Consider the following 12,588-nt stretch of genomic DNA (forward strand, 5'->3'; position numbering starts at 1 on the left):
TGTTTTGTATGTGTGGTGCTGAGGGTAGAATTCAGGGCCTGTGCAAGCACAGCCCACAGCCTGTTCTGTTTTTATTTTTGTTCTCCCCCCTCCCCAAGTTATGGGGCTTGAACTTGGGGCTGGGAGCTGTCACTGAGCTCTTTTTTGCTCAAGGCTAGTGCTGTACCACTTTGAGCCACAGCTCCACTTCAGGTTTTCTGGAGTCTCATAGACTTTCCTGTCTGGGCTGGCTTTGAACCTCAATCCTCAGATCTCAGCCTCTTGAGTAACTAGAACTACAGGTGTGAGCCACAGCGCCCAGCTTCAGCCTCAGTTCTTAATCTGCATTGTTTATCAACAGCCATCTGCCTCATAGAAAAATTACCCGTGATGATTAGAAGGTTCTGTCTGTCTGTGGCAACAGAGGGCTTTCTATGGGAGGTGAGGTTCTGAGGGGTTGTAGGCTGCGGAATCTGGCTGTGTGATCTGATACCCCGTAGAGTCACTGGCTAGCTGGTTAGACAAAACCAGCATTCCATCTCAGCCTCCTGTCCCACTTGGCATGGCTTTAGGCAAGGAGGGCAGAAGTCAGGTGAGATTACCTAGTCAGCAAGTACTCCCTGTTACAGCTGGCTCGTTGGGGTTGACTCTGGGCTTGCAATGAAATCAGGGCTTACGAAATTTCCACCTGCTTGACAAACCCACTGGTGTTTATTCATTCCCTTCATGGCCCATATTCACATCCGGCCTGTTAGGGAAGACAGTGCCTTCGGTCCCACTGGAATCTTAACAGCCCTCTTGAACCTCTGGATTGGATTTCTGATACTAGCCAACTTGCTGTCGCCCTCCTAGGCCCCAGAATGCAGTATAAGGTTCTTCATGTCTCTGTGCTCCTGTGCTGACCTGAGGGTAGCATAGACAAGGGCTCTGAGCGAGTGAACCAGCAGCTGACCTGATGAACTAACCAGACTCTCCCTGATTGCTGCGTCTCTGCCTCTGCCTCACAGACTTTAGCTCCTGAGAGTCAAGGCTGCTGTGCTTTGAGTAGATCCTGAGTAACTTCTTTTTTTTTTTTTGGGGGGGGTCCGGTCGTGGGGCCTGAACTCTGGGCCTGGGCACTGTCCCTCAGCTCTTCAGCTGAAGGCTAGCGCTCTACCACTTGAGCCACAGTGCCACTTCCGGCTTTTTTGTTTTTGCTTATGTGGTGCTGAGGAATCGAACCCAGGGCCTCAGGCATGCAAGGCAAGCGTTCTACCACTGAGCCACCTTCCCAGCCCCTGAGTAACTTCTTCTTGTACCCACTGAGTGAAATGCCAAGTCACAGGACTTTGAATAGCCTTGAAAGAATTAAGGATGGAAGCCGGGTGCTGGTGGCTCACGCCTGTAATCCTAGCTACTCAGGAGGCTGAGATCTGAGGATCGCGGTTCAAAGCCAGCCCGGGCAGGAGAGACCGTGAGACTCCTATCTCCAATTAACCACCAGAAAACCGGAAGTGGCGCTGTAGCTCAAGTAGTAGAGCGCTCGCCTTGAGCTGAAGAGCTGAGGGACAGCGCCCAGGCCCAGAGTTCAAGCCCCATGACCGACCAAAAAAAAAAAAAGAAAGAATTAAGGATGGATGTTTCTCCCTGGCAAGGTGAAGGCTGGCCCAGAAAAGTCTCAGCAGTACAGAAAAGCCATCATTGGCCCTAAGTGGCAGATGATTTGGTGGTTGACCTGGGACTGTTGCTGTGTTCTGGCTCCCAGTCCAGTTTCTTCCTAAAGCTGTTGCTCTTCATCTCCTGTAGCCATGTGCCCTGAGCTCCTCTCTGCCTTTCCTGAGAGCCAAGTAGGGGCCCCCTCTGGGGGGCTCCAGGGAGTATCTAAAGAAGATGGCTTGTCACTAAAGTCCTGTATGTCCCCACCCTGATTCCTGGCAGCCATGCCACTGGCAGCCACCTCCAGGGTGGTCCCACTGCAGGCCTTGTGGTACAGCCTGGTAACCAAGTGCCTACTCTGCCCTCAGGCCAAGTACCTGGCCCAGATCATTGTAATGGGTGTGCAGGTGGTGGGCAGAGCCTTCGCTCGGGCCCTGCGACAAGAATTTGCAGGTAAGTGTGGACCCCTACTCCCCCTGGGCCAGGAGCACCTGGCCAGGCCACATTTTTTTCCTAGCGGCCTTGCTGGTTATGAATGTGGGGATTGCTCTGTTGCTGGGGTTCTGCATGCTGGTGGCACTGTCCTGTCTAGTCCCAGGGGCAGTGGGAGACTTTAGGACAGTCCCATGTAAGGGAGCAAGGTCTGTCTCCAGTGAGGCTGAGTTTCCATGGGCACCCTGGCAGGAGGCAGCAATCTGACCCACCTGCTCACTTCTTTTCATAAGTAAAGTTTTATTGGCACATAGTCACAGCCTCTGGCTGCTTTTAAGGAGAACTAATTCTAACAAAAACTGGCTGAAGAGTTAAAAATCTTTTCTCTTTGACCTTTAAGGGAAAGTTTACTGGCTCCTGACTAGGCTCACTGAAAAGGAGCAGCCACCTGTGGCAGCCTGCCTTAGTGATCTGGGCAGCAGCAGCGTGTTCAGGTCCTGGCCGTTAGTGCTCCTATCCTGCCTGCTGTGTCTTTACTTTGGTCATCATAGTAACCTAAAGCTTCCCAAGTTGCCCCTGGGATGAGGATGAGGGTGGGGAAGGATCATCTGAGGCCTGGGTTGGAACCAGGAGCCAGGTTTGATGGTTATACCCTGCTCTTAGCATACTGTATGTATGTCCATCCTCTGCATCCCCACCCCCACCCCTCCCCAAGAGAAGCCAATCTTGGCCACCTTTGTTTCTGTATGTCTCCTCTGTGCCATCTTGCCGGGGTGAGCCATCCAGTTGGAAGGCTCAGAGGAGGCAATTCTGGGCTGCAGAAGGCTAAGCAATCACTCGTGTCCACACAGCCAGCCAGGCAGCAGCTGACGCCCGGGGACGTGCTGGGCACCAATCCGCAGCTGCATCCAACCTCTCTGGCCTCAGCCTCCAGGAGGCTCAGCAGATTCTCAACATCTCCAAGCTGAATCCCGAGGAGGTCCAGAAGGTGAGGCCACCAGACTGGCTCCTGGGGGGATGTGGGGGGAGGCTGGCAGAATGGGCAGGGCAGGTGCAGAGGCTCTGGCTGCAGCTAGCCACGCTCTGTGGGAGAAGCCACGCTGTTTGGGACATCTCCGGCCCCAGGCAGGCTGGCTGCAGACACCACAGCTGGCCATCGGAGCCCCCTCAGTGGTTGCAGAGCCTCCTGGGTTGCCCAGCATGGCTTATGGGTCTCAGGTTGAGGCCTTTAGCCTCCCTTCCTTCCTCACATCTGCTTGCCCATCGTCTTACCTTGAAACTGCAAGCTGCTCGTCATCTTCTCTTCCTGCAGAACTATGAACACCTATTTAAAGTGAACGATAAATCTGTGGGTGGCTCCTTCTACCTGCAGTCAAAGGTGAGTGCTCTGCCACAGACCTCTGTCCTGCCTCGCAGGGGCCCCTTGGTTCCAGGCAGGGCACCTAGCAGGTAGGCATTTGGCAGGCAAAGTTGTGCCAGAGTCTCCCCCTGGAGCCCCATCCTCAGTCAGTGTCCTCTCCCCAAGTCAAACTGCCACTCCCTCTGGCTGCCCAGGGGCGACGGGGCACAGGAGCACGTGGTGGTGGTGTGCTCCATCCAGATCCCAGAGCAGTGTCCCTATGCCCACTGTCCTCCAGGGAGGCACCCGAGCCTGGGACAGGAAGGGAGAGGCCTCATGCAGGCCAGGGGCAGAGAGCACAGGTTGTGCCCGCTAAATCTTCCTGCTCTCCTCAGGTTGTCCGGGCCAAGGAGCGTCTGGACGAGGAGCTCAGAATCCAGGCCCAGGAAGACAGAGAGAAAGGGACGACACCCAAAACGTGACTGCTCAGCCCCTCCCACCCCAGCCCACTCCTCATAATTTATAGCTTGGTAATAAATGTCTTTTCTGCATTTCCAGAAAGCGGGCTTGCCTTCTTTCCTGGTGGTGCTGGGACCGGGTGGCAGGAAGCTTTGGCAGCCTAGGGACAGACATGGGGGTGAGGTTCATATGTAGCCCTGGGCCACTGTGTGGCCAGCCCTTTCTCCTGTGTCCTGTCCTCTCCCAGCCAGGCCCAGACAGCGGGGGTGGCCTAGGGTCAGGTGGCCCAGCTCCTAGGATGTCCACCACACAGAAACCATCTTTACAACTCACTTTTATTGTTTCTTTATAAACTTCCTCTCACATGGAGGAATATATTGTTATAGTCATTAGCTTATCTCTTTTTTTAAAACTCTATGCTAACAGCAATGGAGCCAAGAGGAGGAAAACAAGCTACAATAGAAAGGCACTTAGAACCTGTTAAAATACTGACATCCGGAATGTGCAAGAACAAACTGACAACAACAAGTACACCGGCCCTTCCAAGCCTGGTCTATCACCAAGTCACATGCTGAGCTAATGTCACCGTCCAGTGCCCTGTTCCTCTGCTCCTGGCCTTGAGTCTCAAACCCCAAACCCCCCCAGCCAGGGACTTAAGGCCTGGGGCCCTAACAGGGTGGGGGCGGGGTTTCTGGGTCCTGGGTGAGGCGGAAGGAAGGAGACCAGCTCCCTCCCATCTTGCTCACAGCCCCTTCAAGGGGTAACTAGCCTGGGTCCTGAGCCTAGCTTCGGGGTGGGCCAGGTCAGGGTCAGGGTGACCCCTCTGGGACAGAAGGGCAGTCCAAGAAAGGGTAGGGTCAGCAGAGCTGCTTAGAGGAGGAGAGGGCTACCAAGGACCTCACACACACACACTTGGCTGCTCTTTTGTTCTACAAGTAGGGAAATGGGAGGACTTGGCCTCTCCACAGGCCAGGAACAAGACATCTGGAAGCTGCTGGTGGGAAGGAAGCAGTGAGTGGACTGTGGGGTAGGAGGTCCTCTGTGGGAGCCCAGCATCCCTGGATTGCACAGTGGGGGTGCAGACCACATGGGGCCCCAAGACGGGAACCACTAAAGGAAGCCACCCTGTCACAAGTCCTCCTCGGGCCTGCTCTTCTCAAGCTCAGGGCTTCCAGGCTACAGCCCCCAGAAAGCTCCTACCTCTAGGCCCTCCCTGCATGCTAATGTCGTCGTACCTGCAGGCCAAGAGCTGCCTCCCTGCCTAGGCTATCCCCAGCCAGCCTCCTACTCCTGGGCTGGACCAACGCTCTGAGAACTGCTACAAAACAGCACTGCCCAGGCCGGGCCCAGCAGGATGAGGCCAGAGCTCACCCCAGCCCCAGCTCCTGTTCCCTGAGCCCAGGCTGGCTGCAGCAGGGGCCTGGGTCACTTGGATATGTTGCCAGGGCTGCCTGACACCTCCCTTCCTTAGCACAGGAATCCCATGGGCCTGCGTCCCACGCTCCCAGGCGTGGTGCCCCTTCCAGCAATGGATGCGGGATGGGGACAGCTGGCGGAGCGGGCCTTCCTGCCCTAGAGAGCTGGAAGGCACCTTGTCGTAGGGGTGGGTGGAGAGAGCAGGCTTCTTCCCTGTGGCTCGGGAGGAGGGCCAGGGGGAACGGGTCTGGACAAGCCAAGGCAGGAAGTGAGGGAGGCACCAAGGTGGGGGGACAAGGACTGAGGTGGAGGACAGAAGCTATACGGCAGGGCCTGGAGTGAGGCCTGAGCACCTAAGAGCACAGCTCTCCTTGGACAGCAGGTCCAAGCCAAGCCCTCCCTCAGGAGCTGGAGCCAGCAATGACCTTCTAGCACCATCCTTGCTGCCCAGCCCTCCGGGGCTGTAGCTGCCCTGGGAGCACGGACACCCAGGCCCTGTGGCAGTAGGACATTATTGCTATTCGCAGAAGAGTTTCTGTTCGTCGGGGGACAGCGCCCGCGGCGGCCGGCGGGGCTGCTAGGCAGGCGGCTCAGTTCACCACGGCTGGTTTGAGCAGCACGGAGCCAGGTGGGATCACCACCCAGCCCGGAGTTAGTGCTTCGGGGCTGCTGGCTGCCGAGTTGACACCAGTGGACAGGTCCAGCACGGTGCCTGGCAGCAGGGGGAGTCCATCAGGGTTGGGCCGGGAGCGGCTGCTCTCCGTCCTGTCAAGGGGAGTCTTGCGGCCCTCCATGCCCAGAGCCCTGGAGGGCACTGACCCCCGCCCCTTCTCCCCCTCAGCCTTGCCGCCAGCGGAGCCGGCGAGGAGGGAGACCACAGGCAGGCCCAGTCCACCAGCCCCAAAGGGCGAGGGTAACAGTGGGTTCTTGGCCAGATTGAGGGGCAGGACGGGGCCTGGCAGCCCTGGACCCATGCTCCCCCCTGCTCCAACCCCCCCACCGTTGCCACAGGCCAGGGCACTGAGGTCGAGGGGGCCAGGGGGCAGGGGCAGGGGCAGGCCAGGCAGGCTGGGGCCTCCGAAGAGAGCAGCAGGGTTGGGGATGATGATCTGGGCCCCACTGACGTAGGGACCGCTGTCGGGGGTGGGCAGGGGTGGTTTGGGAGGTGGGCGCAGCTGCAGGAGCTCCTGCTGCTCCTGAGAAACGAAGTGGCCGTGGGCCTTGATGTGCTTGCGCAGCGAGCTGGGGTCTGTGTAGCGCTTGTGGCAGCCAGGCATCTTGCAGTAGTAGGGTTTGTCCACGTAGTGGGTGCGGGTGTGCTTGAAGCGGTCACTCGAGTTGGAATAGCGCTTGTTGCAGCCTTCGTAGGGGCAGACATAGGGCTTCTCACCTGTGGGAGTGAGGGTACCAGATCTGACTGTGCAGGTGGCAGGCAGAGCAACCCTATCAGGCCCCAGTCCACTGAGGTCCTGCTGTGTGTCCTTGGGTTCCCCCACCACAGACACGAAAGCTGACAGGCTGAAGGGGAGCACCTGGCCCACGGCAAGTGCTGACTTGCTAACTATGCTTTGTTTTGTTTTGTTTTTTGCCTTACTCAAAGATGAGTTTTTACCAAGGGCTGTTTTGAGGACTGAAACTCTCTCACCAAAACTTCGTAAGTAGCTAAGATTATAGCCAAGTACCATTGCATCCAGCTGTGTATTCATATGGGGTCTTAGAACTGTGGTCCTCTTGATTTCTGCCTCCCACTTAGCTACATTAGCGGCATGAGCCACCACTGTTAGCCTTCTTTAGTTCTTTGTTTTGGTGGGGGAGAACAGGAGGGTCTTTTGTGGGGCTTGAACTCAGGGTTTGGACGCTGTCTCTGAGCTTTTTATGCTCAAAGCTTAGCACTCTACCATTAAGGCACAGCACCATGTCTGGTTTTCTGGCAGTTAACTGGAGATAAGGGGGTCTCGTGGGCTTTCCTGCCCGGGCTGGCTTTGAACCATGATCCTCAGATCTCAGCCTCCTGAGTAGCCAGGATGACAGGCATGAGCCACCAGTACCCGGTCTGTGCCAGGAGGCCAGAACTGGCTCTCCTGTGGGTTCTGGGTGCCGTGAGGAATAAAGCAGCCCCATCTCTGCCGTCCCGTAGGTGTCACCAGGCAGGTGGTACAGGTGGGATCACTCACCAGTGTGGGACCGGTTGTGGATCTTCAGGTTCTCCAGGCGGGAGAAGCTCTTGTTGCAGGTGGGGCAGCGGTGCGGCTTCTCGTTGGTGTGCGTGCGGATGTGGATGAGCATCTTGTACCTGCTCGGAGGGGAGGGAGGCACTCAGCCCACTGCAGCCCCAGCCCTGCCCTCCCGCCCTCGCCCGCGCCCTCACCTGGCATTGAAGCCCCGGCCGTGGCGGGCGCAGCCCTCCCAGTGGCAGCAATACCCTGCATCCTTCTCCGGCTTGACGTGGTAGTCGTTGACGTGGTCCACCAGGTCTTGCAGGAGCTCAAAGAGCTGGTTACACTGTAGGGGGCCAGGTATGGTTCTCAGCCCACATGGGGCCGTGGCCCCCGGCCACACGGCCGTCCTAGACACCCCCTTCCCCACTCACCTTGGCCCAGCGACACACCAGCTGCTTGGGCAGGGGCAGCTCTGGCGAGAGGCACTTGTCCTTGGTGGGGGTGAGGAAGGAGGACGTGGGCAGGTGCAGGGCTCCCCCAGAGCCCAGGGGCAGAAAGAACTGAAAGGAGCTGGGGACGCCATCCAAGTAGCGCAGGGGCTGGAAGTCCTGTAGGGTGAGTTATGAGGAAAGCTAGTCCGTGTCCCAACTGGGGGCCTCAGGCAGGCCCAGCTCCACACCCCGCCCCCTGGGGGTAGGCTGAATGGAGCCCCCTCAAATGCTCAGGTCCTAATTCTTGGTGCCTGTGGTGTGTGACTTTGTTTATAGACAGGGTCTTTGTGGACAGGAGTTAGTTAAGAGGAGGTCCTGCTGGATTAAGGCAGTCTTAAGACCAATGGCCAGTGTCTTGTATGAGGAGGTCAAGGAAGGTTTGGACAGATGCACGCAGATGGAGGGTGAAGACACAGGCGAGGTTGGAGGGGTCCAACACCAGACTAGCACTCGAGCTTTGAGCCTCCAGAAGCAGAGGGAGGAAGGGGTCTCCCCTGGAGCCTCTGCGGGAACCCAGCCCTGCCAACACCTCCAGACTTTAGATTCCAAAAGTGAGAGAAGGCCAAGTTTCTGGTAGTTTTGTTTTTGAGGTGTGTGTGTGCTGAGGCTTGAACTCAGGGCCTCAAGCTCTTGCTCAGCGTTATCCCTCCATGGCTGAATCCCACACCACTTGAGCCAGTCCTCTAGTTTCAGCTTTTTGCTGGCTAACTGGAGATAAGAGTCTTGAGAATGTGTCTATCTGGACTGGCTTCAAACTAAGATCCTCAGCTCTCAGCCTCCTGAGTAGCCACTGGCAGCTTGAAAATGTCTGTTATTTTAAGTCACCCAGAGAAGCCCACTGCACCTTCTTGCCTGGAATCCTCACCCCTCCTTACCGGGGCTGTGGGCATAGGAGGCAGGTCCCCATTGCCCTGGCGCTCAGGGGACAGGGAGCTGCTGCCATTGGGGGAGTCCAGGCCAGACGGAGGGGACAAGCTGAGGTCCACCAGAGGGGCTGCAGAAAAGCGTCCGTCTACCTTCTCAGGGAACTTGGGGTTCAGCAGGAAGCCTAAGAGAGAGGCACAATTGGAGGGGTGGGGCAGAAGCCAGGCGTCCCAGTGGGCCAGGTCCTAGCGGCTCTGGATCCCCACTGGGACCCCCAGCCACAGGTTTCAGGGAGCAGCTGCTACGGCTGACAAGGTGATGGCATCACCCATTTTGTCTAATCTTCCGCAGTGAGCTCTGCCACTGCGCAAGACAGGAAGTGGGTAGCACCGTCTTCTGGACAGGGCTGGTCTGGCACAGTGGGTAGTGGAGACCAGAAACCTGAACACAGGCCCCTGGCTGGCTGTCAGACTGGCAGGAGTCCCTTCGCACTCTCCCCAGCTCTGCCTACCTCAGAGCTCCCCTCTGTAGACAAGAGGGGCTGGGCTGGGCTGGGCTGCCTTCACAGCCAAATGGCACATCTGGTTTTCAGGATCCACTTGGAGGCAAAAGATGGAGTGTTTGCCACGCCAGGTCTGAGCACCAAGACCTTTTGAGATGCACTTGCTCAGTCTGGTCCCCAAAATTCTCGCACCCAAGCTGACCAGCAGCCCAACCTCAAAGCCCACGCCCCTTTCCACGTCCTGCCGGAGGTCAACTAGAGCCTTCCGGTCTGAGCACCCTGCCCTGCCCAGTGCCATACCTGAGGTGGGGGAGCCCGGGGAGCCCGGCGTGGGGCTGTCATCTACCAGCCCCAGCTCCCTGTGCAGTGCCCGCTGCCGGGCCGCACCCAGTGTCCTCTCCCGCTTCTCTCTCGCCGCTCGGAGCTTGGTGATGCTCAGCTTCAGGTCGAGCGGCTCGTCCAAGGAGTGCATGGCGGTGGGGGGGTGGTGAGGGAGGAGGCAGCAGGCAGAAGGGTGCCCAGTGGGTCTTCAGGCAGGAACCTGCGGAAGGACGGGAGCTGTGCTGGAAGAGTGGGACCCCAGGCAGGCTGTACCGGCAAGAAGCAAGGAAGATGTGGCTGGTGGCTCATGCCTGTAATCCTAGCTATTTAGGAGACAGATCCGAGGATCGAGGTTCAAGGACAGCCTCCAATTAATTATCAAAAAGCACTAGGCAGCAGTGGCTCATTCCCGTCATCCTAGCTACTTAGGAGACTAAGATCTGAGGATCGCAGTTCAAAGCCCGCCCGGGCAGGAAGTCCATACGACTCTTATCTCCAATTAACCACCAGAAATATGGAAGTGGTGCTGAGGCTCCCGTGGTCGAGTTCTCACTTTGAGCTGAAGGGCTGAGGGACAGCACCCAGGCCCAGAGTTCAAACCTCAAGAACAACAACAACAAAAAAAGCTGGAGGCATTTGGGTTCCTTTGCATGAAACTGAGTGGGGAATTTTGTTTCTTGAAACCAAGTCTTCTTATGGAGCCCAGACTAACCTCAAGCTTACAATCCTCCTGCCTCAACTCCCCAGTGCTGGGATTATAGACATGCGCCACCACACCTAGTTGAGACTTGAGTTTTGGCGAGCTTGGATGCGGCCAGCGTGACTCAAGGGTAGTTCTCTTCTCAGGAGATGGCTAGCCAAGTCCTGGTAGTCAGCTCTGGTAGGGCTGGCAGCCATGCCTGGGAAGCCTGTCAGCCTGAGTCAGAAGATGCAGAAGCATGCCAGGGGACCAACAAACGTCCTCCAAGGCAGTGGTTGCTCCTCGGCGACCCACTGCCGGTACCCACTGCGCCCCGCTCTCATCTCTTCCCAGCAGGCCTCCACAGCACCAAGGGAAGAACCAGGCGGACAGCTTGAGCCAGGGAAGCCACGCAAGGCTTGGCCATGACTGCACACTCCACCTTTCACGTGAGGCAGAAGAGAGACATCCACACAGGGCCAGGAGAGACGCAGAGCTCCCGGCTGCCACCAGGGGGCAGCTGGGGACTGTAGTCAGGCGAGACAGGGCAGGGTTGGCAGAGTACAGGAGCTCAGTCATCTGTAACTTTTTTTTTCTCTCTTAAATCGGGCACAGGTGGCTCACACCTGTAATCCCAGCTATTCAGGAGACTGAGGAGCTGAGGATTGAAGCCAACCTGGGCAGGAAAAGTCTGTGAGACTCTTATCTCTAATTAACTACCAAAGAGCCAGAAGTGTTTATCACACTGGTGATGATGCTCTCAAGGGTTTCATTCTGTAACTTTCAGCCTTCTAGAATATCTCACTGGCAGCCAGGCGCTGGTGGCTCACGCCTGTAATCCTAGCTACTCAGGAGGCTGAGATCTGAGGATCGCGGTTCAAAGCCAGCCCGGGCAGGAAAGACCGTGAGACTCCTATCTCCAATAAACCACCAGAAAACCGGAAGTGGTGCTGTAGCTCAAGTGGTAGAGCGCTCGCCTTGAGCTGAAGGGCTGAGGGACAGCACCCAGGCCCAGAGTTCAAGCCCCACGACCGACCAAAAAAAAAAAAAATCTCACTGGCATAGTTTTCTTCACATATAATTAGGTTCACTGACCCAGGAACATCAGCTCTTCCTCCCAAGTTCCGCTTCCCCCACGCACAAGAAGGCACCCTCCCACCCCATGCTACACCTGGCCTTCACACTCTGCCTGCTAACCAGGCCGCACCATGCCACTCTCTGCATTTAAGGGGCGGATGCAGTGGGCATACCCACTGTCTAGAAAATACTTGGGACATTTCACCATGTGCATCCTTAGAGGCTGGTGTGGCCTGCACGAACCTGGAGCTTCCCAAACCCTCCCACTGGACAGAGAGGGGCCGAGGGTAACCTCTACTTCCTTGCTCATCCCTTCTCTAAGGCCAAGAACCCTGGCAGACTTACTCCACCCCCATCTCTGCCCAACCCTGCTCATCATCCCCCCATGTCTCCCACAAGCTCCAAGCTTCTCTCCAAAGCACACAGAAAACGAGATGGTCCCTTCCCTGCCTTGAGACACTGGCCGCTTGTGGGGACCCACGGCAGGCCCCACCGCATGGGCTGCAGAGAGTCAGGGCACAAGGAGGCTGCGGGCACCTGCTCTTGGCCGGGGACGCAGGGCCAGGACTTTCCCTGTTGGAGCCATTACGTGTGTGTGTGTGGATGTGTTTTCTCAAGCCAAGCCTGGACCAGAGGCTCCCAGGAACGCAAAGCAGATGGGGACCGGAGTGCCAGCAGCTGCCCCACCCCTCAGAAACTCAAGACCCTGGCTGGCAGGTGAGTCCTGGGTCTGTTCCTATACTCCTGAGCCATGAGTTGCCCTCTACCTGACCCTCTACCCCCAGTTATGTCTGTCTGTCTGTGTGTCTGCCTGTCCTTCCACCTGTTTATTTTTAGACACAGATCCAGTCTAACCTCCCCGAAGCTCTACTGTGCTGGGAGCCATGAGGGGGGAGGAAGGAAGTAAATATTTATGCTGATTAAGAATTCAGGAGCCAGGAAGGGCTGGTGGCCTGGTCCCTCTGCTGGCCCTCCCCCCCACGGCGTCTCCCCCCCCACCTTCTAGAGAAAGGGGATCACAGGGCAGGATGCTGCTTCTCACTGGCACCCTTGGCACCTGCCCTACTGTCCCATCCTGTCCCTCCCACACCCCACAGGGAGCCAGGGCAGAGTCACAGAGCCAGGGCACCTGAGGTGGCGGACGCTGGCCCCAGGAGAAGCCCATCTCTCTGGGTGCAGCTAGACACCAAAGCAGGAGGGGGACTCCAGTGCCCCCCCCATCAACAGGCCCAGTC

The 12,588-nt window shown here is 57.3% G+C and overlaps 2 protein-coding genes across 3 annotated transcripts in view; one reads left to right on the forward strand and one right to left on the reverse strand.

Moving 5' to 3' along the window:
• LOC105982112 (mitochondrial import inner membrane translocase subunit TIM16) overlaps positions 1–3,940 on the forward strand; it is a 60,090-nt gene extending 56,150 nt beyond the window's left edge. For both annotated transcript variants that reach the window (XM_013011561.1, XM_013011560.1), the window contains 4 exons: positions 1,983–2,067; positions 2,898–3,034; positions 3,359–3,424; positions 3,781–3,940. In XM_013011561.1, coding sequence (XP_012867015.1) covers positions 1,983–2,067; positions 2,898–3,034; positions 3,359–3,424; positions 3,781–3,867 — 375 coding nt within the window. In that variant the 3' untranslated portion in view covers positions 3,868–3,940. The remainder of the gene's footprint in view (positions 1–1,982; positions 2,068–2,897; positions 3,035–3,358; positions 3,425–3,780) is intronic.
• A 231-nt stretch (positions 3,941–4,171) lies between these two features.
• Glis2 (GLIS family zinc finger 2) lies at positions 4,172–9,817 on the reverse strand. The gene is made up of 6 exons (XM_013011766.1): positions 9,577–9,817; positions 8,786–8,958; positions 7,851–8,027; positions 7,629–7,762; positions 7,435–7,553; positions 4,172–6,650 (listed from the first exon to the last, which is right to left on the reverse strand). The coding sequence occupies exons 1-6, from the start codon at positions 9,746–9,748 to the stop codon at positions 5,851–5,853; spliced, it is 1,575 nt and encodes a 524-aa protein (XP_012867220.1). The 5' UTR covers positions 9,749–9,817; the 3' UTR covers positions 4,172–5,850.
• Positions 9,818–12,588: the final 2,771 nt, after the last annotated feature.

The sequence above is a fragment of the Dipodomys ordii genome, unplaced genomic scaffold (genome assembly GCF_000151885.1).
Source record: "Dipodomys ordii isolate 6190 unplaced genomic scaffold, Dord_2.0 Scaffold14, whole genome shotgun sequence".
NCBI classification, from domain to species: Eukaryota; Metazoa; Chordata; class Mammalia; order Rodentia; family Heteromyidae; genus Dipodomys; species Dipodomys ordii.